The following is a 27,506-nucleotide window of genomic DNA, read 5'->3' as shown; positions in this document are numbered from 1 at the left end:
GTCCGAGCACAGATGTGTGCACATGAAAGCAGCACTTACCCATATAAAGTGCTTCACTTGGTACAGTCGGAATGCAGGCAAAGTATATATTTACCTTTTCAGAGATATTAAACATATAATATATGTTTCTTGTACATTGTACACTTAAAATATGTATAGAACAATAGATTTCAATGTTAAATATTTATTGAGCGCCAGTATACATGTCTGTGTGTCTGTGTGTGTGTGTGTGTGTGTGTGTGTGCCACCCCCAAGCATTCCGACAATGGACTCGTCCATCGTTAGGCCTTTGCAGTAGGGAGTTGTTTGGCGGATCCCGCAAGTTTTTCTTTACTTTACATGTTATTGTTGTTTCTCCAAGGAAGGCCAAACTCTTTATTTTCATCCACACTTGCCTCCTTGTTCCCTCGGTGTCTCGGCGGACTTTAAAAACAACGTGTTTTGGGGGCGTGGTACACAACTAGAGAGCCAAAGACTCGGACTGACCACGGCCGAGCTCATGATGCCGACGTTGCGGGACAGCACCATGTCCCACCCGGGCGAGAACTCACACCAAGTCCGGGTGAAAGCGTATTATAAAGGGTAAGAAACCACCGCTCCTCCCAGTATGTCATACATCTAGTTAGTTAACCATCTAGAAGCAGTTATGGACTTGTGGAAGGTGGCTAACCAGCTGGCTAACATTAGCTAAACCCAGCTAGCAGCTTGCTAATGTTGGGTACCAGTTTTAGGTCAACTTGATCAGGTGAAACTGTCCAGACGCGTTTGTCAGTGTAAAGACAGACTCTGTGTTGTTTAAGAAACGTGTCAGCTAGGCTGTGAAGAAGTTTCACTTCAGTCAAAATTTGTTGTTTGGTCGACTTTGCTTTTATCTTACATCTGACACAGTTTGTGAGCTTTGGATCTAGTCTGTCAGCTAGTTAGCTAACAGTCGCTAGCACTAGTTCTACTATCTGTCACCGGTAGATTGTGCCGACTTAATTAATCCCGTTTAATAAGGTTCATAACTAGCCTATCATGTTGTTACACACTGGCTGAAATTCATCTCGTATATACTGTTTTGGCAAATGTACAAGATTAACGTGATGTCATTTAATGATTTGTTATATGACAACAGGAAATGATGACAGATATCGATACCATCACGGTAGCTGTTGTGGAATGGAGTTAGGTGTCGTTGATGTTCATAATGTTGGACTGACAATGTGATCAAGGTGTTGATGTCAGATGGCATTTAAGACATTTATAAGACAACATATCTTTTACCATTAAACTCTTTGTTTGTTTCCCATCTATTTGTGTTTTTCCTCACATTAACCCAACCTCAACCCTAACTAGGGCGGCAACTAATGATCCATTCATCTATTGATTATTATTTTTTGATTAAATAATACACTGTTAACTCTATGAAATGAAATAATTATGACAGTAACGTAAGTTACTCTGGTTCATTCATCATCACAGTAGCGGCTGGTTAATTTCCTGTTGATTGATTAATTGTTTCAGCTCTAGACCTAACGAGTCATCAGTTTTAAACGCATACATATCAATGTCCTATTCATCCCTGATAATGTCACGTACAGGGTTATGGAGATGCCAGTGCTTCAAGCCCCGCAGAGGCAGTTCAGCTGTTTTTAGTTTTGCACTTGGATGTGACGATGGAAAAATTATTGGTCGCCCAGTTGTTTAAAGGACACTCCCAGCTTTCGTCTCTGTTCGATGGAGCCAGTGATTGGAACGCAGCCAAGACTTGAAAAACGTGAAGTGCAAGTCACCTCGGCCAGACCTGTTGTATTTCTCACCAACTGTGTGACACACCTCAGAGACACTGTAATGTGTGCTGGTCATTAGGTGTCATCGCACAGAACAAAGCATCTGAAGTATTCATGAGGTGGCTGCTGAGGAATCTCAGCAATGCTGCTAAAGAGGGAATGCAGTAAGGCCATGTCCACACTACGGTGGAGTTTTAGAGCACTGTAAACAAAGGAGTTTGAAAACTCCGGGGTTGCATTTTCGTGTGGACAGTCAGAAACGGATGTGTTTAGAAAAGATGACGCCCACACCCGTGTTCGCTACTTGATTGGTTCTTAGCAGCCATGACGTCTCCTTCCCTGATTCGTCACACTCGCTATCACGTGACCCGTACCCGGAAGAAAACAAACAGCCAGGGCTACCAGTGATTCATTTCAACATGGATAATGAATTTCAAGCGTTGCTTGCTTTGTTGTCTGTACTAGCAGCTGTTGTGCAGTAAAAGCATTTCAATTATCTGCATTCCTGTGGAGGAAGCAGCTGTTATTGGAGCGATTAGCGAGCGGCGTGACCAGCGGCGTTATCAGCCCTACGGAGCGGCTGTCTGAAGCCACAGTTAGCAGTAAATGCTATTCAGAGCTACGAGTGAGAACAGACAACAACAACACCGAGGAAATGAGTGAGAGACGTGTGTTGACCACATTTATGGACCCATAATCTAGTAAACGTTTACGTGTAAGTGTTGATTTTAAAGTACATTTGATGTGTGTGTGTGTGAGAGAGATAGAGAGAGAGAGAAAGACCGCCGCAGCGCTGTAACTAAGTCTGAAAAATAAAACTTCTAAAACTTTCCACGAACAGTGTCTGTTTGAGTTTATAGAGGAAGATCTTAAGTATCAAACACAACCTTTCATTATTAAAGACTACTTTATTACTCTGTTGTATTTGTTTGAACTAAGCAACCAATCCATTTCCTGTTTACACCGTCACGCGCATGCCCAGTGTACGCTAATGCTCACGTGATGTCCGCTAATGCTCACGTGATGTCCGCTAATGCTCACGTGATGTCCGTTAATGCTCACGTGATGTACGTTAATGCTCACGTGATGTCCGTTAATGCTCACGTGATGTACGTTAATGGTCCGTTTTCGAAGGTTGCCGTGTGGATGCAGATCAATTCGAAAACGATGCTGAAACGCCCGTGTGGACGGAGATTGTTTCTATTTGAAAAATCTGTTTCCAAATAGAAACAGAGTAGTGTGGATGTACTCGAAGGCAGATTTTAAGATGGTGTCGTCGTTGTTGTGCCATCGGGACACGTTGAGCCAGGATCTCATCAGTGTTGCTATTGTTTCCCTGCAGAAGTTTGGAGCGGGAGAAAAGAGTGGCACAGCATCAATATGCTAGATTAGTACCCGCAGATTAGGTACCAACCGCATGTTAGTGCTGTAATGGCAGGATTTGTTGTTTCTTGTCGTGCTTTTGGTTCAGACAAAACCAGACATTTGAAGATGTCACCTCGGGCTCTGCATAGTTGTGACTGGCATTTTCTACCAATGTTTTGTTATGATCAATATTTTATTTGATAAACGGAAACAATAACCCGCAGATCAATCAATAATGAAAATAATAGTTAGTTGCAGCCCTTGTTAACACGAACAAAAGGGTCGGAGAGAATGTCCCAAACACTACAGAAGCTAAACTTCACTGATTGCTTCTGTTTCTGTGCTTCAAAGTGGTAATCAATGAAATCAGCTTGTTCCTCTTTTAAACCTGAAAAACTCCCTCAACGGCCTTACTCTGTGTTATTATCTCAGCTCATCTATTTTCAGTATAGGGTACGCTGTGAGTCCATTGATGACTATTTGCATGTCTGTTGTCTGTCATTGCCAGCATCAGCAGACTGGTGTCAGCCTGTAGCAGTCTCAGCCTGTCACCGTCTTCATCTTGCTCTCTTTATGACTGACGGTCAATGGAGAAGGCTTCAAATGCAGTGATGCAGATACTGTACAATGGAAGGCAATTAAAAGTGTGGTAGTGAATCAAACGGTTAAGTTTTGTTTCTGAAATGTCAGAAAATAGTCCAACGTCTCCTCTCCTCATCCCTCTGCGCGTGCAGACGTAGCTCAAAGTCACCTCTGCGGGCCCTCTCCCTTCAAACGGCCGTGTTTTCAGGCTGCTGTGTCGGCGCACTCGTCTGCAGTGCAGGTGCTGGCCCGTGTTTTAATGCTGCGTAGGTATCCGCTCAGCCCATCGGGCCTGAGCCCCGCACGGGTTGTGCTCCGACGCAAGCGACGAGGGCTCTGGCTTGGCTCGTCTCTGTGACATGACTTTGGGAAGGAGTCAGACAGATATTTCACCGTTCTCGGCTAAAATGGACGATTTGTGATTTCCTCTTATTATTGCTTACAGTGTTACATGTAGTTACTACCACTCTGATCTGACATCCTTATCAAGACACAATACAGCTGCTCAATGCCCACTTACCCTCCAGTTTAATAGGTCTCCTTGAGGAGCATATAGAACTTGCATCACAGCTTTCCCTTTACGCCTCATAGTGCTTCTTTTGCATGTATGTCAAGTGTTTTAATTGGGCACACAGGAGTGTTTTTGACAGCTGACAAACATAGGAGCAGATATGGATAAGGCTAAAATACAGTTCATCAAAAAAAAGCATATCAACCTTTATCGTTCCTAAATATATAATGTCTGGATAGAGAAAATGCCGCTTATCATTGTAATGTGAGTAATTAATACTTGTGTGTATTTTCTTTAGTTATCATATGTTGTATGAAGGATTTGTATGGGCGTGTATTTTTTGATGTGTTGGTCAGGTTTTTTAGCCCAATATTTTTCTAGTTGGATGAATGTGTGTTTGCTCAAGGCAGTAATTCTTCTGACACTCGCCTCCGCCCGTGTTTACCAGTCAGCTTACTGTAGCCCTGTCTTGTTAATATGGCCACAAAAACCCTTTTTGCACTCAAAAGTGCAGCTAACAGCACTTTTGGCTTTGCCGAGTCAAACCATGCCGAGCTGATTTGCGTTTCCATTCGGCGAGTACTTGAGGGTCCGCGTGACGTAAATTTTACGCACCAGAGTGTGTACAGATAGGCTCTGTGCAGCAGACGTCCGCGTACTTACGAGTTATGCTGAGTCGCGCCCAAAATGGACCATCTCTGTGACCCCCCCTTCGTTCCTTCATACAAGCGTGTGTTGACAGACCAGTGTGTTCAGCTCTCACTCCTTTTGTAGCTTCCAACTGAACCTCAGTGTTTGAAGTTTCTCTCCCGTCTCCTGGTTTGTCCTCTTAGAAATCTGCTTCATTTAACTGTTTTGCTTACCAAGCTGTACGGGAGTTGTTGCTGCTGATGAAAACCCAGCTATTAGCAGCTATTCTTTAATAAAACAAGTCTACTAATACTAATGGGGAGGAAGCTTTCCAGTAGCAAAAACAAACAAACGGGGTCTTTGATTGTGAAGAGTCTAGGAAATGAAATGTGTTACATAATTACACACACACATTCAGGCAGGTAGCCCTGTTGTAATGGAGATGCAAATCTCTGCCGGACTGGGCTGACACGTCCAGCATATGTGTGTGGAAGAAGCTGTTTATACTGCAGCAGGTCTTCTTAAATACAACATGTCTGTATGTCTCTGCCAGTAACACAAGGTTTCTTATGTGCCAGATCGACTTCAGGATTCCTGTGTCAGGCATGTTGTTTGGCAGGAAGCTGGGATTACGCCGGCTCGACGGAGCCGTTCAAATATTTCTTTTTTCTCCTCTTTTGAAAGGAGTTGCTCTTCTTTTTCAAAGAGGCTGCCATCTGCGTCAGTGCTTCAAGGCTCTGCTTTGTTTAAAATACGGGAAGCGTTCCTTGTCTTGCCGTTTTACTTTTGCTATGAAAGCCCCTCGCGCACTAAACCACGAAGTCGTGCACCCCCTCACCCACCCGTCCGCTGACACACGTATTCACTAACGAGTCTCGAGTCTCAGCGGCTACGTGCATATTGTCTGTTACAGCGTCTGCACGTTGTGTGTGTGTGTGTGTGTGTGTGTGTGTGATGCAGCGCAAGTGGTTGCACACACACTCGTCTGAGGCTCAGCTGGAGCATCCTGCAGTTCATGTTTCATTCATCCTGACCTATTGTTTTTTGGGGGACCTCAACTTCAGCGTGTGCATTTCTGTATTTTGCTTCAGTGCGTTTTTGTTTGTCGCTTCAGACATCAGGCACCCAGAGAGGCACATGGACCCTTCTTACTGCTTGAGCGCTCACTAGTGACGAACGGCTTCATGCTGGGCAGATGGGCCCGCAGAGTCCTACTCAGGGGCACAAGCCAGCACTCTCCTCCTCCTCCTCCCTTTTTAATTTCGCTGTACTGAAGGACGTCACATAGCAGAGGAATGCGAAGTCTGTGTGGAATGCTGCTTCCTCCCAGTTACTCACCAGTGATGAGCTCCCAGTCTCTCTCTCTAGATATCCTTCTGCCTTAGTCACTACTGGTTTCCTTCGTGTAACAAAGGCTCCCTCTCTTTTTTGAATGTAATTTTTAGGTTCCTTTTTGAGATGAATCTATTAAAGTGTTGCGTTGTTAATGGTTAAAGAATGCGGTGTTGTCTTCATTTATTTTCCAAGTCAAAGGACGCAGCAATAGTCGACAGACAGCTGCTTGCTCGTGAGCCTAGTTTTGTAAAACATTGTCACTTTCACTTCAGTTAAGTTCAGTTATTACACAATTGAGTCATTTCTCGATGAATCAGTTTGGGTCGTAACATGGCAATAACTAGTGAAACATGTCCAGATGACACAACCTAAAGTTATTCAGTTTAATATCATAGAAGTCCAAGAACACCAGCAAAATATCCCACTTGAGAAGCTGGAACCAGATCATTCTGAGAAAAAAAAAGACAAATTCATTAATAGATGATGCCAGTTAATTCTCTGCCAATCAACTAATAGATTCATCATTTCCGTCCTAGTCGTCATTTAGTTTTGTGAAGACACATTAAGTACATGTACAAAATAGACAATGTGCTTTACAGCAGAGCCGCAGCTAAAGATTATATATTTTATCAGTAATTTAAAGCAGGATGTGTCAAAAGAATTGTCAAACATGCCCAAATTCTTTGACAGTCCAAAACACCAAGATATTGAATTTAAAATGATATAAAACATGGAAAACCAGCTAATTAGGTATGCAACTAAAAAAATCAATTTTATTGCCAATTAATTAATTAATTTCGGCCTAAAAGTGACACATTCAAACCTAAAGATATTCAGTTAATTGTCACATGACAAAGAACAACATCAAATCCTCATATTTTATCATCTGGAACCAGTGAAGAAATGACTGAAACGATGAATTAAGTGACAATATAATTGCGGCCTTTCAGCTCTCAATCAAAATGTTTTAGAGCAATCAAAAAGCTCTAAAACATCCCTTCTACAATAGGAAGAAAACCTCGATGAACGTATTTAACGTTCCTGCTTCTAATATATTTGAATCGCTTCGCCGTCTCTGCCGCTTTGCATTAGCTGAGCTTGTGTCACAGAGGATGTTGGGTGAAGCTCCTGAGACGAGGCAAAAACTTTAACCACAGTGTGCACACGATGTTTAATGAGCACCCAGCAGCACAGGTCCGTCACACGTGACACAGTAAAGATTTCCGGCTGGCATTAATACGCCACCTGGATCTGCTGGTGTGTGTGTGTGTGTGTGTGTGTGTGTGTGTGTGTGTGTGTGTGTGTGTGTGTGTGTGTGTGTGTGTGTGTGTGTGTGTGTGTGTGTGTGTGTGTGTGTGTGTGTGTGTGTGTGTGTGTGTGTGTGTGTGTGTGTGTGTGTGTGTGTGTGTGTGTGTGTGTGTATACACTGCCTATCTTCTGATATTATCAGGGCTTTATGAGGAAGTAGAGATGCCATACTGGTCTGAGAGCAGGAGCTGTTTAACACCAGCAGGATGGAGGACGAGGGTGAGAAAAGGGAGGAAGGAGGAGGCATCAGTCTGAGCATTCGCGTCAGTTTATTCTTGCTCAACGCGCTTTATTCATTCTTGATGTGGGATTTTCAGTCAGTTTAATACAAGCTGCTCTCTTTAGATGCTCAACGTGAACGTGCAACTCAGATATCGGCCAATAAATCCCCGTCTGGTGTTTGCGTGCGTTTACATCGACCCTCTGTGCTGTCCTTGGACTTGTACAGTAGATGTCCTTGAAAGACTTTTATCATCCAGCTGTAAAGCTCTCAAGTTGATGACAAACTGGCTCCATCCTTTGACGATGGCTGTAAAGCGAGTCAGAGATCCCCGTCCTCGCGGTTCACCCCCTGGCTGGTGGGACGGCTTTTAACACCCTCCTACTTCTTTACTGTGCTCAACCCTTTGTTTTGACTACTGTGTCCCAGACTGTGTACAACACCCCCCCCCCCCCCCCCCAATCGTTGGCTTGTAAACATTAGAGGCTTTCCAGAAGGCTTGAAGCAGGTGACATCCGTCCTAACGCCGCCGTGAAACTATGACCGACAGATGATCCCCCCCCCCCCCCCCCCCCCCCCCCTACAGGGCATAGATCAGCCACCGCTACTCACCACAGTGTTTGAGTGTATGTGTGAACGGAGGAAGCACAGAGCGACGTACTTGTTGATTACGCTGACGTGTTTCGACTGGTCTCCAGGAAGTGATGGAGTGCAGTGGTGGACGGTTGAGCCTTCACCAAAGCGGTCACAACACAACTACAATCCCCATCGACTGTGATTCATTCTGCTCGAGTGTGTGGCTCGCTCTCTTACACTCCTTTTTTTTTTTTTTTCAGTCTTTCTCGCCCTTGATTTTGCTCTTTTTCGCACACCCACTATCATGCTGTACAGATGAATGCACACATGAATGTGACAGACTGAGAGACTGTGACTCACACACAGAAGTGTGTGTGTGGGGGGGAGAGTATCTCCATCGATCTATGTCTCCTCTGTGTTTATTTCCTTTAATTAGTTTTTGAGACAACCCTCATTTAGTACTCGGTAGAACTGGGCACAAACATAAATTGTCTTTCTTAAAATAAAGATTTTAAATGTTTTAAATGGTGTTTGTTGCCTTAACCTCAATAGATCAAATGTGTGCTTTACTAGTAGGTGGTCGATGTATTTTATTGAATGCGTTTGCCCTTGGTGTCAGTAGGGATGAATGATCGGACTTTTTCTGATACAGAGTCTCAGATTCGATACCAGTGCTGCCATTTTTATGACGTGACTCGTTGTAGCTAACGGGATGTAACCGATGCTCAACGCAATCCCACGCGTTGGATCGGTGCGCCCAGAGTAATCGTGAACGTCAAATAAAAGCGCTTGACTTATTTGTATCTTCCCTGCAGGGACATCATGATCACTCATTTTGAGCCGTCCATATCGTACGAGGGTCTGTACGGGGAGGTGAAGGACATGTGCTCCATGGACAACGACCAGCTCTTCACCATGAAGTGGATCGACGAGGAAGGTAATGAACACACACACACACACACACTTCAGCCCTACCACACCTAATTCCTTGTTGTCACTCGGTTAGTCAGGCGGCAGTAATGGTGTCATTGGAAAGATGGAGCCGTCAGACTGCTCTGCTCAGGATAAGGTCAGCCTGTCCAAACTCATTAGACTCAGACCGGCTCCCACAGGTCGCCACCCAAATACAATCTCTGGAGTCATTTGCCTGTCTGAGGAAGACGAGCTGTGCTTGATGGTCGTAATGAAGTACTCGAGCTGTCTCCCCTGCTCCATCCGTGGGAACCACATGCACACAGCTCCGCAATGTGAACTCGAATCATTAGCACGATGATTAAAGAATGCACCTGGGATTAATTACTACGTTTGTAACCCTGGTTTAAAGGTGTAAATGCCAGCGACAGGTCTGTACTTCTTGTGATCTGCTTAAAAGAAATCTGTAGAAGGAATGCTGCACTTACTGTATCTCCCGCGCCACGTAAACACAAACAACTTTTAATGAACTCTTAAACTGTGTGTGCCACAGGGGACCTGTTCTGACCTATTTTAATGATCAATTAATTGTTTTTCTTCTTGTAAAAATGCCAAACACAGAACTAGCTCCAGAGTCTCACTTGTGAGGATTTGCTGCTTTTCTTTTTTTCGTATGTGACGGTTAACTCTTTGGGGCTTTGGACCGTTAATCAGATAAAACCAACAATTTGAAGAAGTGCCACTTTCAAACTGATGTCCAAATTTAGCTTCAGGAAGTTGTCATGAGTATATTTAACAATTATCTGACATTTTATAAACGATTAATTGAGAAAATAATCGACAGATTAATCACTGATGAAAATAACTGTTAGTTGATTTATCACATATATAATGATTTTGGCATATATACGTTTATGTATGTTGCAAGCAGTTGCAGCACAGAACAGGGATTTCTGTTTTTAAAGATGTTGTTTAAATGTGTAAATTGTAGTGAAAACAGTTCACTGAGCTTCCTGCTGTGGGGACATTTAGATTAGAGAGTGATTCGTCCATAACTTCCTGTGTTTTCTCCGTAACATACATGGACTCAACCACTCACAAACTTAATGACTCTTCTGGAAACCATAACTTTTCAGAAAATATATTTAAAAAAACAGGCTTGAAGGTTGTCTCGGTCCACCCACAAGTTCTAGTTCTTTGTCAACCTCCAGCGCTCTGTATGTTTTTACATTTACACCGTGTGTCACAGTTTCTGTTCCCGAGCTATTTTCAAAGTCCGTGGTTTGTAGACGTGGTTAGTTCGGTAGAGCGCTAAGAATACAATCGATGGCCTCAGTATCGGCTCTCACTGCCTCTCCGAGTGTGTCACCTGACTGTCAGTGATAAGGAAATAATTAGATCTGCGTCGGAGTGCTATTTTAATTATTTACTTGGATTGATCACTGTGCAAATAGGCCTGTACAGTTTTAGAAGGACACTATTTGAAGTGGCAACATCGACTGCCACAGTTTGTTCTCACGCACTTTGTTAAATGTTTACTCAATGTTGACGTATTGCAAATCATATCACACCCACAACAATTGGACACGTATTTATTTTATTATAAATGTCATGCTGCCCTACTGTATGACCCACCTTCTACACACACACACACACACACAGAACCTTTTGCTCTGTAACATACAGTATGTGTAACACTTAATAGTCTCTACTTTGTCTCGTGATCCTGTGCAATTAAAAGTAACTGGGTCATTGTCGATTTTCCGCAATTATCAGATTTAAATGTCATGAAATTAAAACGCCGGTTCCCTTTATCGGATTTCTAACAGGGTTCGTAACATGTTTGCATGTGAAAGAACATGGATGGGACCTGTCAATAGGTTACTAATTAGAGGAGGGGAAATAAAATGTGTTGAAAGCTTACACAGATGCAAGCACCTAATGAGGAGCACAGAAAAGGCTCAGATTGTTAGCTATTCTCATAAAAACGTGATTAAAACACAGCTGGAAGTTATCAGTTTGGCAGCAGTGCAGAGGTTTGTTACCTTCAGCGCTGCGTCTTACTTTTTCATCTTCAATTAATCCGCCAATTAGCTTCTTGAAAAATGAATCAAATCCTCACATTTGCATAGCTAAAACTCTGCTTATTTGCTTTAAAACAATACCATGAAACCATTAAACAGTTATTAAAATAGTACTTGTTAAATCATTCGCTCAGCTCTACTTATATCTACGTATATAAAAAAATGAAACACGAAGTCTGACTAAAACTAGTCAGACTCACTGCAGCGTCTGTCCTCTCGCTAGAGTCTGTCCTCTCGCTCGCCGCAGCGTCTGTCCTCTCGCTCGCCGCAGCGTCTGTCCTCTCGCTCGCCGCAGCGTCTGTCCTCTCGCCGCAGCGTCCGTCCTCTCGCCTCAGCGTCCGTCCTCTCGCCTCAGCGTCCGTCCTCTCGCCTCAGCGTCCGTCCTCTCGCCTCAGCGTCCGTCCTCTCGCCGCAGCGTCCGTCCTCTCGCCGCAGCGTCTGTCCTCTCACTATGCTGCCCGTCCAAATAAAAAATAAAAATATTGCCTTCCCGCTGCAGAGTCGTATCTCATTAGTTCTATCGAAGAGTAGAAATCTAATTCAAGTAACTGAGGTTTTAGAGAAACAAGGTTAGTTCAGAAGGAGGTAAAAACATTTGCTGCCAGTGATCTTTATTTATTTTATTGTTTTAATGTGGTGAATGACATCTCGTCTCTCCTCTGCTGTCAGGTGACCCCTGCACCGTGTCGTCTCAGCTGGAGTTGGAAGAAGCCCTGCGTCTCTATGAACTCAACAAAGACTCGGAGCTCATTATCCACGGTGAGCCTCGCTGCTTTTCACACAGTTACAGCTATCGCTTTTAGGATTTAACTCACAGGATGTTCTCTTGTGCTGTACACAGTAAGATGTTGATTGACACCATGGGCTGGTCAGTAAGAGGTCCATATGAGAGAAGCCTGTTATCTTTTCTGCTCTAAAAATAGTCCCCTCGCCTCTCCGGTGAGCTTTTTATGAGCGGTCAAGTTTGGCGGCAGCTCTGTTTCCATTTCTGCTCATCGAGCTCCGGCACCGGCCCTCAGGCCGACACGAGGCATCCGGGCTGTTTTGGCAAAAGAAAAACTAGTCTGCTTTGTCGTTCGCTGCCTGCCAGTACTATTTAACAATGTGGAGATTATTTCACACAAAGTCACCTCGCGTGTAAAAGTATCGACACCGTCAGTGTTTGGGATGTGGCAGAAGTCGGTTTGGTTATTAGCAAGTATGAAAATTACATTATTGACATTAATAAATTGTTAATATCAATAGGATTATTAACGTAAATTAATAATAAACGGGAACCGCCCTGAGATCAGGGACCAATAATCAAACTGTGGATTAAGTCTCAAAATTGGTGTTTACTTAAAATGTCAATAGTCAAAGTACTTTCAAACATCTATTATACAATTACAAGCATACAACATAACGGCAACGAGCAGAGCCCAAAGATAGCCGGCAGTCGATCCATCTCACTAAAATACACATTTATATTTGGTTTACTTGAAGTCTGGAACTGTTTGTTTGTCTGAAAATGGTTTGAGTGAGACATCTGGCATTATGTCGGGCCACTCTTCCTTTTTTTTTTTTTTTTAAATGGACTCTGTGTCTTTACATGTGTGATGAAACCAGAACACAGACAGCCAGATTCTGAACACATCAAATAATCATCAAAGCACGGGGTTAATGCAGCGCTGACCCGTGAAACTTCCTTCTGCTCTCGGCGTCCGTCCGTGGACCCCTTCAGCTACTTCACATCCTCGTCTGAGCTTAGCCGTCTTGACAAACAGTTGCGCAACTTCGTGAGCCTAGAGGTCCTGGGCTAACTCAACGACGCAACACTTTGATTGACAGGCTCTGTGTGTGTGTACAAGCATGTAACCCGGGCTGAAAGGGAACAGGGGGAGGGGGGGTGTAATGTAAAGGTTTAATCAAATCAGAGGTGAGGGGTCAAGAGTGCAGTGGATGGCAGCGAGACGGAGGAGGATGAATGGGGGGGTGATGAAGGTTCCACGGGGGGTCGTCAGGTCTGCTCGTTAACGAGCTCGTCGGCTGTAGCCCACGCCTCGCCTCTGACTCACACTGCCCCCAGTCTAGCTCCAACCATCTCTCACACACACGCACACGCTCGAGTAATCTTTGTCTTTAAGATTGTGTCTAGTTATCACTGCGTGTTGCACACACCCACACACACACACGCTTGTACCATCATACGAACAACATGAGTGAATTTCAGTGTGAATGGCTCGAGGCGACTGGTTTGCTATAGGTAGTTTTAACTGTCATGATGAGAGGAAGTGAAATGTACCCGGCAGCATTCACATGAATGCTGTCAGACTCGCTTCCTTTAGATGAAATAGACTTTAAAAACGTAACTGTTTTTTGATGTTTTCTTTTTGCTTCCCAGTGTTCCCGTGTATACCAGAGAAACCTGGCATGCCGTGTCCGGGAGAAGACAGTGAGTTAAAACCCTTTCTACCAAACTAAGCAGCAGGGGTCCCAAAGGAGCTTATACTTAATTCACATTTTAAATTCTGGGGCACTTGAGCAGATTCTTATACGCAGGAGAATTTCAAAATTTACAGTTTAGCCAGAAGTATGAATTTCGGGACACGGGGCCTATATTTGTACTTAAAACTAAAATGTGTGTGCATGTTTAACTAGAGTGTCATATATAGTGAGAAATTATTTCTGAACATTATTTTACAAATTCAAAATCCAAAGTTGAGCCATTCAAATCTACACCATTTAGAAAATGTAGTTTGATTGCGTGAGGGCGATGATTCCAGCCCCTAAAAATAAACACGCACTGGCCTTAGTTTAGCTTAGCCAGCAGGATGATTAAATACATTCACAATGTGGTAGAAAATGATACTTCAGATGAAAATGTGAAATCAAACTGGCTTTATACACAAATGCACATGGAACAGGTGAAGCAGGACTGAATGAATTAATAGGTGAATTACAGGCAATTTGTGGAGAGCTTTGAAGAAAGAAATCCATAAATGAAGTCCATTCAGCGTCCATTCTTCTCTCTTCACAGAGTCTATATATCGGCGTGGAGCGAGGCGCTGGAGGAAGCTTTACTATGCCAGCGGTCACGCCTTTCAGGCCAAGCGCTTCAACAGGGTGAGATGCGACTATAACTTTTGTTAAACAGTATTTCACACTGAGAGGCCATTCACTCATGTAATAATGTGTATTTCACATACTTAACATTATCATTGTCGGAATATTTTCACTGGGTTAATAGCTACAGCGTTACTTGTAAAACCTTTACCACAATGTACATTTATTGTTTAGTGTATTTGAAGGAGAACGAGACATCCGTTTCCCTGAAGTAATTTCACTTTGTATTGATTGGTGGAGTAAGAGGGATGGTGGTAACGCGCAACGATTTAATCGTAGGCCATCAGGGCTTCATGTTTCATCTCCTGGAATATAATGCGTGCTTACTTGTGGTGACGACGGTTCTTTGTCTGCCCTGCCGAGCAGCGAGCCCATTGTGCCATCTGCACCGACCGTATCTGGGGTCTGGGAAGACAAGGCTACAAATGCATCAACTGCAAACTGCTGGTGCACAAGAAGTGTCATAAACTGGTCACAGTGGAGTGTGGCAGACAGATGATCCAGGTGAGAGGGACTCCTCACACTCATTAGCTTGATGCCGTTAAGTGGATCGTTACCGTCCATGACTCGTACGTAGGTTTAAGATTGTATTCTGTTTTTCAATGCCGATTATACTTAATGACCAATGTTGTTGTCCAGGAACCAATCATGCCCGGCGCGCCGTCGAGTCAATTAGACCAAACTGAAGAGCCAGGTAACACTAACACACACACACACACACACACAGGTGTGCACCCACACTTTGGAAAGTGTTTACAAAAGCACAAAATAACTTGGTTTAGAAGCTCATGAATACAGAAAAAGCACATAGGAGACAAAGTGCCTTGTGCCACAAACTGTGGCTCAAATCACTCCTCGGCTCCTGTTGATTTATGCATTTTTGAAACATTAGTGCAAGTTTTTACTTTTCAGCCCAAAATTGGTCTAAATCTTTTTAATTTCACTCTCACTTCTGCCATTCTTTTGCCTTAAATTGGCTCATTTCCTGCAGCTTATGACCAATGCTTTTAAAAGACAAGGCTGCCGATTTCTTTTATTTTTATTATTGTCAACAAATACTACCGCCAAACCAAATAAAGTAAATCTTTAAACACAGATCACTAACATATATTTAATTTTAAAGAAAGGCTAAAAACAGGAGCGTCCTGGTAGCCGAGTGGTTGAGATGAACCAACTGCAACGTTCCTGGTTTGATTCCAGCTGTGGAGTATCACCACAAGACTTATCGATAAAGAATACATAAAGTAACCTCAGGAGATTGTTGACATTAGCATAGCAGCGACCACCCAGACTACAAGTTGGGTCAGCCGCATTTGAGGTTTACCTCCAGCACCAGACTTAAGTCCAGTCAGGCGGTTGAGAGGCTGACTGGAATGAGAGGGCTTAAGGTCGCTGGTTGCTGCCGTTAGTGAGGCAGTTCAAACGCTCTCCGCCACAAATACTCACAGGTCGTGGGACGCCATCCCGCACACATTCGGATGCAGATATCTTTGTTTAAGTCTGTTTTGAAATGCATCTATGTAGATTATTATGATTTAAATGATCACAAGTACAAACTAAAGTTACATTATACTTATTATTTTAAATACTGTGGCATCGGTGGATATAAAAAAATGGTATTTTCTTTACTGACCAAGCAGAGAGAAATGACTGCAGGGCTGTGAACAAAGCGTGTGACTGTCTCTCACCTACTTTCGCCCTCTTTTTTTTTTTTTTTTTTCTCCCCTGCCTCCCCCTCTCCTTCTGTCTGTCTGTCACTCTCTCGCCTCTCTCAGACCCTCACAATAGAGACTCCAGAGAAAGCTTGCCTTACGATGGCGAAGAGAAAGAGGTGAGAGAGAGAATCTTTTCAAACACTTTTGATGTGTGACTCATCGTCTGTCAATCTGTTGCGTTGTCTAGATGTATATATATGTGTGTGTGTGTGTGTGTGTGTGTGTGTGTGTGTGTGTGTGCGTGTGCGTGTGTGTGTGTGTGTGACTCTGTGTTTAGACTCTAAACACACACAAAAAGCGCTAATCTCTCACTCTAAACTTTAGAGTGAGAGATTAGTGCTTTTTGTGTGAGAAGATGGAGAGAGAGAATAAAATCACCTGTAATTGGAAGCAGGTTTTTTTTTTTTCTGCCTATTTTGCCATTGTGTACATTTGGGTTATCCTTCTTCCACCTGCTGTGCGTGTGTGATATAGAGCACATGCAGACGTAGGCACCCTCACAGTGCTGTGGGTATTGATTTCCTTTGGTGGAGCTAATAAAGTAACCTTTTATCACAGCTCTTAACGCCCGAGGCTGATTAATGGCCAGGTATGTAATTTGGGGGGGGAGGGTTGTTGGACAGAGCGGGATTGATAAAAAGGGGTCGAGTTGGACATAGATCGAGGCAGATAAGAGAGGGCAAGCCAAATGATCTTATCTACGGTTCCATGTCGACTCTAGGGAGGAGGGGGGTTTAGATGGATACGTAGTTTAAACGGTTCACTACAGAACAGATTACAGGAGAGGAGAGAGGAAGATGGGTGAGGAAATGGTGGAGATTGTAATCGGGTTTTACAGAGAAGTGGGACTAATACAACGAGCGCGTAATCTGATGGAGGCGGCAAGATGGTATTTAATAAAGACAAGAAAGTCATTACTAAGATTCACTTTGAAGAAGTGGTGCAGTTAAAACTTAATTTACAAACCACCCAAAGGAAATCACCGTCGTGTGCAGAACCAAATCACCAGCTCTATCAATAGTTCATTAAAATTGATAAAGGCCGATGTTCTGAAAAGCTGCGTGATAAATTGTCGTCGAGTTGACTTCACATTATGTTGTTTAGGCGCGGAGCAGTAGAGACACGGGGAAGTCGCCCTCCAGCCTGGGCCTGGCAGACTTTGATCTGCTGAGGGTGATCGGCCGAGGCAGCTACGCCAAGGTGCTGCTGGTGCAGCTGAAGAAGACGGAGCGCATCTACGCCATGAAGGTGGTGAAGAAGGAGCTGGTCAATGACGACGAGGTAAACAACGCCGGTGTTTGAACCGACCGCCGGAGTCAAAACGTTGGCAGTATGACGTGTTGTCGGTCGGCCTGTGCATGGACTCTGACACAGAGAGTTGGTGGGTTTTGATAAAAGTGATATATTTACTTTTTATTTGGTTATAATTAGGGATTGGATTTGATAGCCGGTCATTTTGGATCCAATTCCGTGCCCAACGAATCCCATATCGAATTTCTCATTCACAATCTCTCTTAGATATTCTCTTTTGCCTCTTTCTCACATTACAGGCGTCTGCAAGGAAAAAACAGCTGGTGAGGTATACAAACACGTGCTAACACGTGCTAACTCAGTGACACGGTTGTTAACAAGACTGACTTACTGAACATGGCGGAAAGCCTCAAACCTAAAACTTAAACCATGAATATTTCATGACCTAACCATTCCAAAAAGTCGATATATTTTAACCAAAGGCAACTTTGAAATGCAATATTTGCAGAAGGGGACTCACAAGTCCCATGCTTAATGTTTGTCCTTGTAGCAAAAAGAAGAATGAATGGTTCATGAATATCACAGAGATGTGTAATATGCGGTGAAAGAGTGAACGAAAAACTAAACTCTTGCCTTCAGTGCTCTTCTTTTAAGGAAATATTCTGGAGTTCTGATATAACTGAAACTATTGGAGCATCTACGCTAACCCTGATTGGTTCGTGCTCTGGTTTACGGGACAGAAACTCATTACTTAAAGCGTGACGAGATGGATTTTCTTGTGACGCTGCGATTCTCGTGTGATCTTGAGACAACGCAAGAATCCAGCTGCTGTGCGACGTACCTATCGAACCCCATCAGAACTGTTTTCGTACCACTTACTGATTTTTGCATTTTTAGTATCAGTACATGCAGTTCGAAGGTATGTTTGAGAGTGAATTTAGCATTAACCAGCTCAAGATCAAAGACAAAAATCAGCCCAGTGGCTTCTCCACTGCTGAGGTTTGACCACATTTGTCAAAATAACATACAGAATTATTCATTATAACTGCTGTTTCCACTGCTGCCAGTTTAGGTGACCGCAAAAAGGACCTTTTTTCCAGCGCTGCAACTAACAATTATTTTCATTATGGATTAATTAATCGACTATTTTCTCAATTGTTTGATTGTTTTTACTTCAAAACGTTAGAAAATAGTAGAAGGAATCGTCTTCAGATATCTTGTTTTGTCCGACCAACAGTCCAAAGTCAAAATCTATTACATTTACAAAGACAGAAAACAGACAAACAGCAAATCCTCATATTGGAGCAGCTGGAATCAGATCATCATTGATATTTTATTTCTTTAAAAACAACTTAAACGATTTACAAGAAAATATTTAATGATGTTAATTAACTTATCAATTAATCAACTAATCAATTCAGTTTTAGATGTTCATATGATCTTACTTATTTGTTAATAAAGTGACTTGTAACAACTTGTAATTCAGACGCAGCAGCCATCTTCTTTTGCCATTTAAAGGTGTGTATCCACATCTCATGAGCGTAACTGTCCCTTTAAGTCCGTCCAGTGTGACAATAACACAGCGACTCCGTCTATTGAGATGTGAGAATAGTTGATAGTGAAGTCATAAGTCTTCTGTCACTGCCATGTATAATTAATGAAATTAGCACAATTGATTGGAGCCGTTATTCACAGCACAGTGAGGATCTGTCCCGCGTCATTGAACACCCGCCTTGGGTATCTTGTCTGAAACACTGAGTTTAGTTGACGGACCTCTTCCGGGCCATCAATCGTTCTAAGAAGGTGTAGATAAACCATCATGTCATCAGAAATTGATCTCGCGTGTAGCAGCACAGACGGAGGCAATGGGAGTAGTTAGCCTTGATTAGACGCACTTAGCGTGATTGACAAACTGACGAGTGCCTTTCGATCAATGTTGAAGTGTTCTGTTGTCCCTGCCCTGTCAGCGCGAGCCGCATCCGTGTCCAGACATGTTATCATCCAGCCGTCGATAGAGACCCGCTTCTCCTGGCTCAGCCCTTTACGCTGCCCACCCTGGTCCGTGTCTGTACGGGAGGGTCGATCGAGCACTGTGCTTACTCAGCTTTTATAAGTTTAAGGGGTACTTTGTCACAATGATCTCTGATTTACACCTGGGGTGCGTCTTTGTGTGTTTCTCTTGCAGGACATCGACTGGGTCCAAACAGAAAAGCACGTTTTTGAGCAGGCCTCCAATCACCCCTTCCTGGTCGGCCTCCATTCCTGTTTCCAGACAGAAAGCAGGTGAGAGCATCTCTCCTGCTTGAGTCACTCAGTTTCTTCAAGGCTTCAAAATCTGTTGTTTGTCGGTGTGTCAAAAAAAACGAAACATACGAGTGTTTCCATATGACGCATGAGGTTACGGTGTGCTGTGGTTACGGTCTGTTTACCAAAACCAGACCACTTTCTTAAGGTCATGAAAAGTATGGTCATGGGAAGATCCCCATCATGGTTGAAGGGCCTGAAAACGTGGTTTAAAATCATTAGTATTTCTGTGTAACATTCAAAAAGTAACAGAAAAGTTCAGAAAGAAACAATGTAGTTCATGAAATTAATATTTATCAAGAGTTTAACACTCAGAAACTGCTTTACCCGGACTGTGTTGGTGTGGGTTTGATCAGATTTAAATGACAGCGGAGCGGACTGGAAAAATAATCAAAGAACCACACAACTGTCATTATTCAAAGTCCTTATTGGTGCAAAGAAGTTACACATTACACTTTTACAACTTACAATAATCTCTTTTCACACATTTTAATTTTAAAATAATCAAAATATCTGTCATGAGCCGACTATGGCTGATAGTGCTGCACCTCTTCTTGTTGATTTGTTTTTCTTTCTTTCGTTTTTATCTATATAGATACAATTTATAAAAACAAAAAAACAGATGTTTGGTGAAATAACTTAAACTTGGAGAAACGGTCTGTGTTCATTACAGATGGTAAGAAGCTAAATGAAAACAATATAAATCTCTCTAACATTTGCTTCTTTTCACAGACTGTTCTTTGTTATTGAATATGTGAACGGTGGAGATCTAATGTTCCACATGCAGAGACAAAGGAAACTCCCAGAAGAACACGCCAGGTAGAGTCACACGTTTTCTCTCACGTCTAATTAAAAGGAATAAGATTGGTCTTTTTTTAGCCGTATGTGATTTTTTTTTTTTTTTAATACACTCGTATCTCTCTTTCAGATTCTACTCCGCAGAGATCAGTCTGGCGCTCAACTACCTCCACGAACGGGGAATCATCTACAGAGATCTGAAGCTCGACAACGTGCTGCTGGACTCCGAAGGACACATCAAACTGACAGACTACGGCATGTGCAAGGTGTGGATTGCAGTTTACTGTGTATGAGAAATCGAGGCTCTAATGATGCCACGGTGCACTTTGGATAAAAGCACCTGCAAAGCTGCGTCAGTGTTAAGTTTACAGCCCTCTGAGAGGATCTTGCAGCTGACCCATCTTTCTGTTTTTGCAGGAGGGCTTGAGACCCGGCGATACAACAAGCACGTTCTGTGGTACACCCAATTACATCGCCCCCGAAATACTTAGAGGAGAGGATTATGGTGAGAGCTGCAACACACAATCACTTACTAGAAATGCCATCCCTTTTATCTGCTGTGATGCAATATAGGAAGCATTAAGCGGTGATGTAGGGAATGCTGCTCTCTGTCGTGATTGTGGATGCTACATGGTGCAGAATACTGGAAAAGTCTTCATCAAATGAGTATACGTAGATTAACATTAGAGCAACAAAGAAACCAACAAAGTAAAAAGCTAAAGAAAATAGCCAATACATTCAAAAGGCAACAAAGTAATCACAGAATGAATTGTGGCATCCTCTAAATGAATGCCGCACTTCTAAACTCATTAGTGTATCGGTCAGAAACAAGGTGGGTAAGGATGACTAACGTGCATGAATCAGAAAAGTGTTCGTGTGTAATAGCCGTTAAGAACAAAGTTGAAGCAGAGTCTACAGAGCTGGATGGAAACGCGTCTATAAATACAATGGAAATAGATCTCCCTGGTTACCAGAAGAGGTGTCGTAGCAATAGGATCCACTGTTAAAGGATCATACCGGTGGTTTTGAATAATAGAACAAAGCCATTGTTGGTGTCATTTGTAACACTGACCGGTGAAGATGTCTGCTGTGAAAAAGACCTTCAGAAAGCTCTAACATTCAGGCTGAACTAGCAATGTTTGCTTTTAGATGAAGACAAACAACATAATTAAGCCTTATTTATTGCTCGTGTGCTACTGATTTTGGGTCCTGTCTGCACAGCCGGCGACCAATTATAATTACCTTGAGACACTGAGGGTGTTCATCAACAAAATAAAAGACAAAATGAGTCCACACGTCCGGCTTTAGAAGGTTTGGAATATGCAAGAAACAATCAAAATGAAATAGTTTGGGAACGTTTTCTACATGGGCTGTGATAGTGATAGTTTTAGTGCCCAATCGGTTTTTCCATCAAGCCCTGACGCTAACAGAAATAACTTGTCAAACCTTTTATCTTTCATTTCATGTGTCGTGACGCTCATCTTATTTTTAGCTTGTAGTTACAGGTTGTGAACATTAATTAGGCTGCCACTAAAAATCATAATTATACCATTTCTTTCTCAGCAACACAATATTAAGTCCGTAGACATCTTTGAGTCGTAGTTCTCTAAACTAACCTTCATCTGCTGTACACCGACTATGGATACCTCATACAACCACACTGTGGTTATTAAGTTAACCTGATGAGATTTGACACGGGAATGGAAAGGATTCTGATTTCATGAAGTGGAGTCAATACCGGTCTTCTTATAAAATAGATCTTTAGATATACACCTTGTGTTTATTTCAATAAACTGTAGTTAAGCCCTAATTGGCTTGTTCTGAACAAACATTTAGCAGTAAAGTATGAGATTTGTTGTCGAGGGGTGAAAAGGATGCAAAAAATACTGCTTCTATGGTGGGAGTGGTTGCTATAGTAACCCTCAAATCGAGGTGGAATTTGTGAGTAATTTAAAGTATACGAGTTAATGAGAAGCGCGCTTTAACATGCACATCACTGCTAAGTTATACCTTGTTTTTGTTGCTCTATTAATGATGAATGTTTAAAGTATCAGTGTTCTATTTATTCTGGTCATAAATAGGTGTGTGTGTGTGTGTGTGTGTGTGTGTGTGTGTGTGTGTGTGTGTGTGTGTGTGTGTGTGTGTGTGTGTGTGTGTGTGTGTGTGTGTGTGTGTGTGTGTGTGTGTGTGTGTGTGTGTGTGTGTGTGTGTGTGTGTCTCTGTCTCTGTCTCTGTGTAGGGTTCAGTGTGGACTGGTGGGCGCTGGGCGTGCTGATGTTTGAGATGATGGCGGGCCGGTCGCCCTTCGATATCGTCGGGAGCTCTGACAACCCAGACCAGAACACAGAAGACTACCTCTTCCAAGGTAACAGGCACACACAGCTAAGATTTATAACCGGAGGGAAAAAATCAGCCCAGTGGAAGCATGTAACACCTTTGTATTGACACCTTTCCAATGGCCACTTCTCCAAGTACCAGGCACATGCCATCTGTTACGGGGAAATGTGTGAATGCCGATATTTCATTGTAAATACAAAATTCAAAATGTGTCCGTGTTTTCTTATAACAGCCAGAAAAGTGTTGGATTGATGGGGATGAAAATGTGACTGAAGTCATATTTCAAGACAGTTTAATGGAAAGCCATTGACACTTCATTGAAAGGCTTCTGTATGTATGTTCAACATGAGTATACCCAACAGGATTGAACTCATAGCTGCTGCAGTGTCAGTGGCGTCTTCTGTCATTTTAGACTCAAGAGACCGTCTGTCCCCCGTCCCCCCCCTTCTCTCACCTCCTGCAGTAATATTGGAAAAACAGATCCGAATCCCCCGCTCGTTGTCAGTCAAAGCCGCCAGCGTCCTCAAGGGCTTCCTCAACAAGGTAAGAAGGTGTCAGACAGGCCTGTATCAATCCTAAAACAGTGTTGACTCCTGCTGGACCTTTGAAAATGTCATTATTTCGGCCTTAGTTGGAGTCAACTGCCATCTCGTTGTTCTTTTGTTCCACCCCCGTCCTTCTGTATCTCAATGTGGCTCTTGTGTATTTTCACCTATCCATAATATCCATCAACAAAATCCACTCTTCTTTTCCACCGTTCTTCCAAATTCTCTCCTTTTCCAAACCCTCTCCACCTTTCTTGCTCGTCTGATATTTTTTGCTGGCCGTCATACCGTCTCTCACCCTCCTCTCGCCTTCGCTCCCACAGGATCCCAAGGAGCGTCTAGGCTGCCACCCTCAGACGGGCTTTGCCGACATCATGAGCCATCCGTTCTTCAGGAACGTGGATTGGGACCTTGTGAGTCACTCTCTTTTATTCTCTCCATGTTCCCCTCTGTCTCTCCTGCTTATCTCGCGTTGCCTTGATCGTCACCTTAATCGTTTCAAATGAAAGTAATCAGTTGATTATATTGAGTGTTTCAGAATCCCGTCTAGGAATCTCACTGAAAGTTAAGCTCGGACTAAAGACGCTCTGTTATTTATGAGGCTTCCTGTTCTCAGTTTCAGCATGAGTAGAAGTAGAAGTAATTTGTGTGAATGACGTTCCTGTTTTATGAGAGACAGAACGGTAAAATTCAACAAATGTCTGTTGCTGTCAACACATTCAAAAGACTGACAGGCTTATCCAGATATCATTTAAGTTGGGTTACAACTAGCAATTATTTTCCTTATTGATCAATCTGTTGATTCTTTGTTCGATTAGACTGTCAGACACTCCAAAACATAAAAATACATAAACAATCATTTTTTAGGGATTTAATTTTATATATGTATGTATGTATGTATGTATATGTATAAGTATATAAAGAAAAGTCTGTACATGTGTAAATGAACAGGCACATTTTAGTCAAATGTATTTTACAAATGGACAGACAGAGACAGACAGGGAGGGAGACAGACAGACAGGGTAGCTCTACAGGGATCACTATGACCTCTTTTTCCCTGTTTGGTCTGGAGCAGCTACCCAGCAGTCGGTCAGAGTGTCTGGAGGGATCAGCTTACACCCTCCCACGTCCCTCCCTCCTCCTCATATGCACACGCACACACTCACACTCACACACGAACCTGAAAGTTAGCCCTGCAGTGCACCTATCGGCCTGCAGGCGGAGCATTCTTACAGACACATGAGGCGCTGTGAGTTTCCTCCACACTGAGATGTAATCTGAGGTGCTGAGAGCAAGTGCGTCATCAAGGATTTAGTCACTGTTTTAAATGTGTCGATGGGCTGAAGTATTAGTTAATGGAAACAGGACAGAAGTCTACGGTGGGTAGATGACCAAAGAAGGATTGTAGTGTCTTTATACTAGTGTCCTTTTCAATGCATTTTACGTATATGATGGGCCCCGATCTGCCATTTATTTTCTCTAATGACCCATTAGTTATTTAGTCCATATAAGCATCACAATGTCCCAGAGCCTAACGTGATACCTACAAACAGCTTGTTCTGCCTGACCAACAGTGCAAAATCACGAGGATATTTATTGACTGTAATAAATGGCGAGGAGTGTTTGCAGATGAATTGCCTTTCGATCTGCAATCGTCAATATTACTCAGTTTAAATATTGATTTAGTGTGTTTTGGCCGATACGGTTGTTAAGTTCTCACCTGTTTCCCGTGTCGTTATTTCAGCTGGAGCAGAAGCAGGTGGTCCCTCCTTTCAAGCCCAACATCTCAGGGGAATTCGGATTGGACAACTTTGACGCCCAGTTCACCAACGAGCCCATCCAGCTCACGCCTGACGACGAGTGAGTCCCCATTTAATATCTCTCTTTCTTTATTTTGTTAAAACAAATATAACGTGCAATTTTCACCGACCAAAAAAAAAAAATCTTTTCTTTGTCGTAGCGATGTGGTCAAGAAGATCGACCAGTCCGAGTTTGAAGGATTCGAGTACATCAACCCACTCCTGATGTCGGCGGAGGAGTGTGTGTGAGGGGGACGTGACATCTGTGCTTATACACACCACACACACACGCACACACACACACTCTCACACACACACACTCATGCACGTGTTACGTGGCGTCTCAGTGTCTTCAAGCTGCATGGTTACGAGACAACCTGGCGACATCAACCTTCTGTTCGAGGGCCGCACATGCACAGTAGAATGCTTATTTGCCAAAACCAGTCTCACACTCTGCCATTTATAACCACTTGCCCTTAAGCCTACCTTCTTTTTTTTTTTCATTATTTTTATATCATGTAAATCTGCACTGATATTGATTTTCTCATCGGGGCCTCTTTATCGGTAGCCATCGAGGCTACAAAGTTCTTCCACGGTCGCTGTATGTCGGGGGATGAGGCACGGCCCCCGACAGATGAACTGAACATCCTCTCCTTCCAGCTGGTGGGGTGTTTTCAATGCATATTTTATTTGTACATATATGAATCTTCTATAAATATTAGACAAGGCCTTTTTAGCTTCAAGCCACAGTCGGACAAAACTGACAACTTAATCACCTTAAAGACATTTTGGATTCAGCTTTGTCGCAACTCCCCTACTGTAGACGAAAGAAGAACCATAACACTAGCCTTTAAAAAAAAAAAGAAAGAAAAAAAAAAATAAAAAAAAAAGATACAAATCTATATATTTTTCTCATGTTTTATTTAACATCATTATATATGTTGTTCTAATGTGTTGCATGTCCAGCCAGAGTAACAACCAAACGGTTCAGGCTTTGTTGTTTTTAGATGAAAACACAACATCTGGAAACCAGAAGGTGTCTGCTTCTAGTCCCTTCTCCCCAGAATGAAGGAACGTATTCAGCAGAATCCAACCAACGCTAACAATGAGTCGATACTTTCAAACTGTGAATGAAAGAGCCCGCTGTGCAGGGAAATGGGCCGAAAGAGAAGCACATCATACCTGAACGCTGGAGCACAGGTTACCTTTTACTGTGCAGACCATCCATGAAATATACACTCACACAGGACCAAAAAAAAACATTTTTATTTTAAATGTCTTGCTGGTACGAATTAGAAGGTACAGTATACATGAGATGTGCTGTCCCAAGTCAGAGAATTTATATATTCAGATCTTTTTTGCTCATTTTTAATACTATGCTTTTCTGAGACGAATGGTCTGTCACCTTTTCTTTCTTTTTTTTTGGTACTTCATTCCATGTATGTCTTTCATTGTAAATCAAAAATACTGATTGTTGAAACGAGAGCTGGGTCAGAAGCGAGGACACAGTGCTTCCTGTAAACTGTGTCTGCTGTGCTTCATTTTTACCATATGTACCATTCCCTAAATTAGATATATTGTGCAACTGATTTAAAGTATATAAATGCTACGTAGAGCCGTTCTCTACCCCCGGACTGTAACGACACTAAGTGATGGTGAGTGAACCTCCGGACTGTGAAGCGTCTCACTTCTTGGAAACTGTTTTTTGGCCTCACGTGGTGACCAGAGGAGCTCATTCATCTGTTACACATGTTACTTTAGCTGTTTTTTTTTTTTTGTTACTTTTTTTTGTGAATCAGATTTCATTTTGAATCTTTTTCTTTTTTTTTAAATCACTACATTGATTCCAAAATGTTACTGGGTGAACCGAATGAAAACACTATTTGTTGTATTTGTTGTGTTTTGGGGACGTTTACCACCCAGAGGACTCTGCTGACATGTATTATTAGTGTGCAAAGAAAAAACACGGTAAAATAAACATTTTATTTCTCTCCTTGTGGTAATATGTGCTTGTGTCAGTGTGGGTCTGTCAATCACGTAAAGGGGGCACGCCGCTGATTTTACATTCAGTGCGTTCATTATGAAGAGTGCTGTTCGGCCCATTTAAACAACTGTTGAGTGTCATGATGTCATAGTGATGTCATTATGGCTATCTTGAGTTAGACTTCAGTCGTCAAATATTTGACAAGAAAAACCCTGCCACAAACTAGGGACACAAGTTAAGAGGCTGTTGTATTGCATTGTGGGAAATGTATTTGTTGGAGCTTGACCCACACTAGGGATCAAAAGTGAGGATAGCTGCGCCAATTTTTACCACTTATATTTTAATCTGCAATAAATGGCTAAGTAAATTACTTTTT

At 42.6% G+C, this 27,506-nt stretch overlaps 1 protein-coding gene across 1 annotated transcript; it reads left to right on the top strand.

Moving 5' to 3' along the window:
* The first annotated feature begins 285 nt into the window (after window positions 1–285).
* prkci (protein kinase C, iota) lies at window positions 286–27,139 on the top strand. Its single transcript, XM_076098452.1, has 18 exons — window positions 286–582; window positions 9,115–9,236; window positions 11,965–12,054; window positions 13,676–13,726; window positions 14,312–14,397; window positions 14,764–14,901; window positions 15,037–15,091; window positions 16,173–16,228; window positions 17,217–17,393; window positions 19,549–19,646; window positions 20,400–20,486; window positions 20,596–20,731; window positions 20,883–20,970; window positions 22,705–22,830; window positions 23,266–23,345; window positions 23,671–23,760; window positions 25,092–25,207; window positions 25,308–27,139. The coding sequence occupies exons 1-18, from the start codon at window positions 500–502 to the stop codon at window positions 25,393–25,395; spliced, it is 1,767 nt and encodes a 588-aa protein (XP_075954567.1). The 5' UTR covers window positions 286–499; the 3' UTR covers window positions 25,396–27,139.
* The last annotated feature ends 367 nt before the right edge of the window (window positions 27,140–27,506 follow it).

The sequence above is a fragment of the Anarhichas minor genome, unplaced genomic scaffold (assembly GCF_050575085.1).
Source record: "Anarhichas minor isolate MPS153535 unplaced genomic scaffold, ASM5057508v1 ptg000024l, whole genome shotgun sequence".
Lineage (NCBI taxonomy): Eukaryota > Metazoa > Chordata > Actinopteri > Perciformes > Anarhichadidae > Anarhichas > Anarhichas minor.
This window is presented reverse-complemented; position numbering and strand designations above follow the sequence as displayed.

Coding starts and splice junctions, on each gene's coding strand:
- prkci (XM_076098452.1), top strand. CDS start 500: ATGATGCCGACGTTGCGGGACAGCACCATGTCCCACCCGGGCGAGAAC. Junction 583..9,114: donor GTGAAAGCGTATTATAAAGG/GTAAGAAACCAC, acceptor TCTTCCCTGCAG/GGACATCATGATCACTCATT. Junction 12,055..13,675: donor CTCGGAGCTCATTATCCACG/GTGAGCCTCGCT, acceptor TTTGCTTCCCAG/TGTTCCCGTGTATACCAGAG.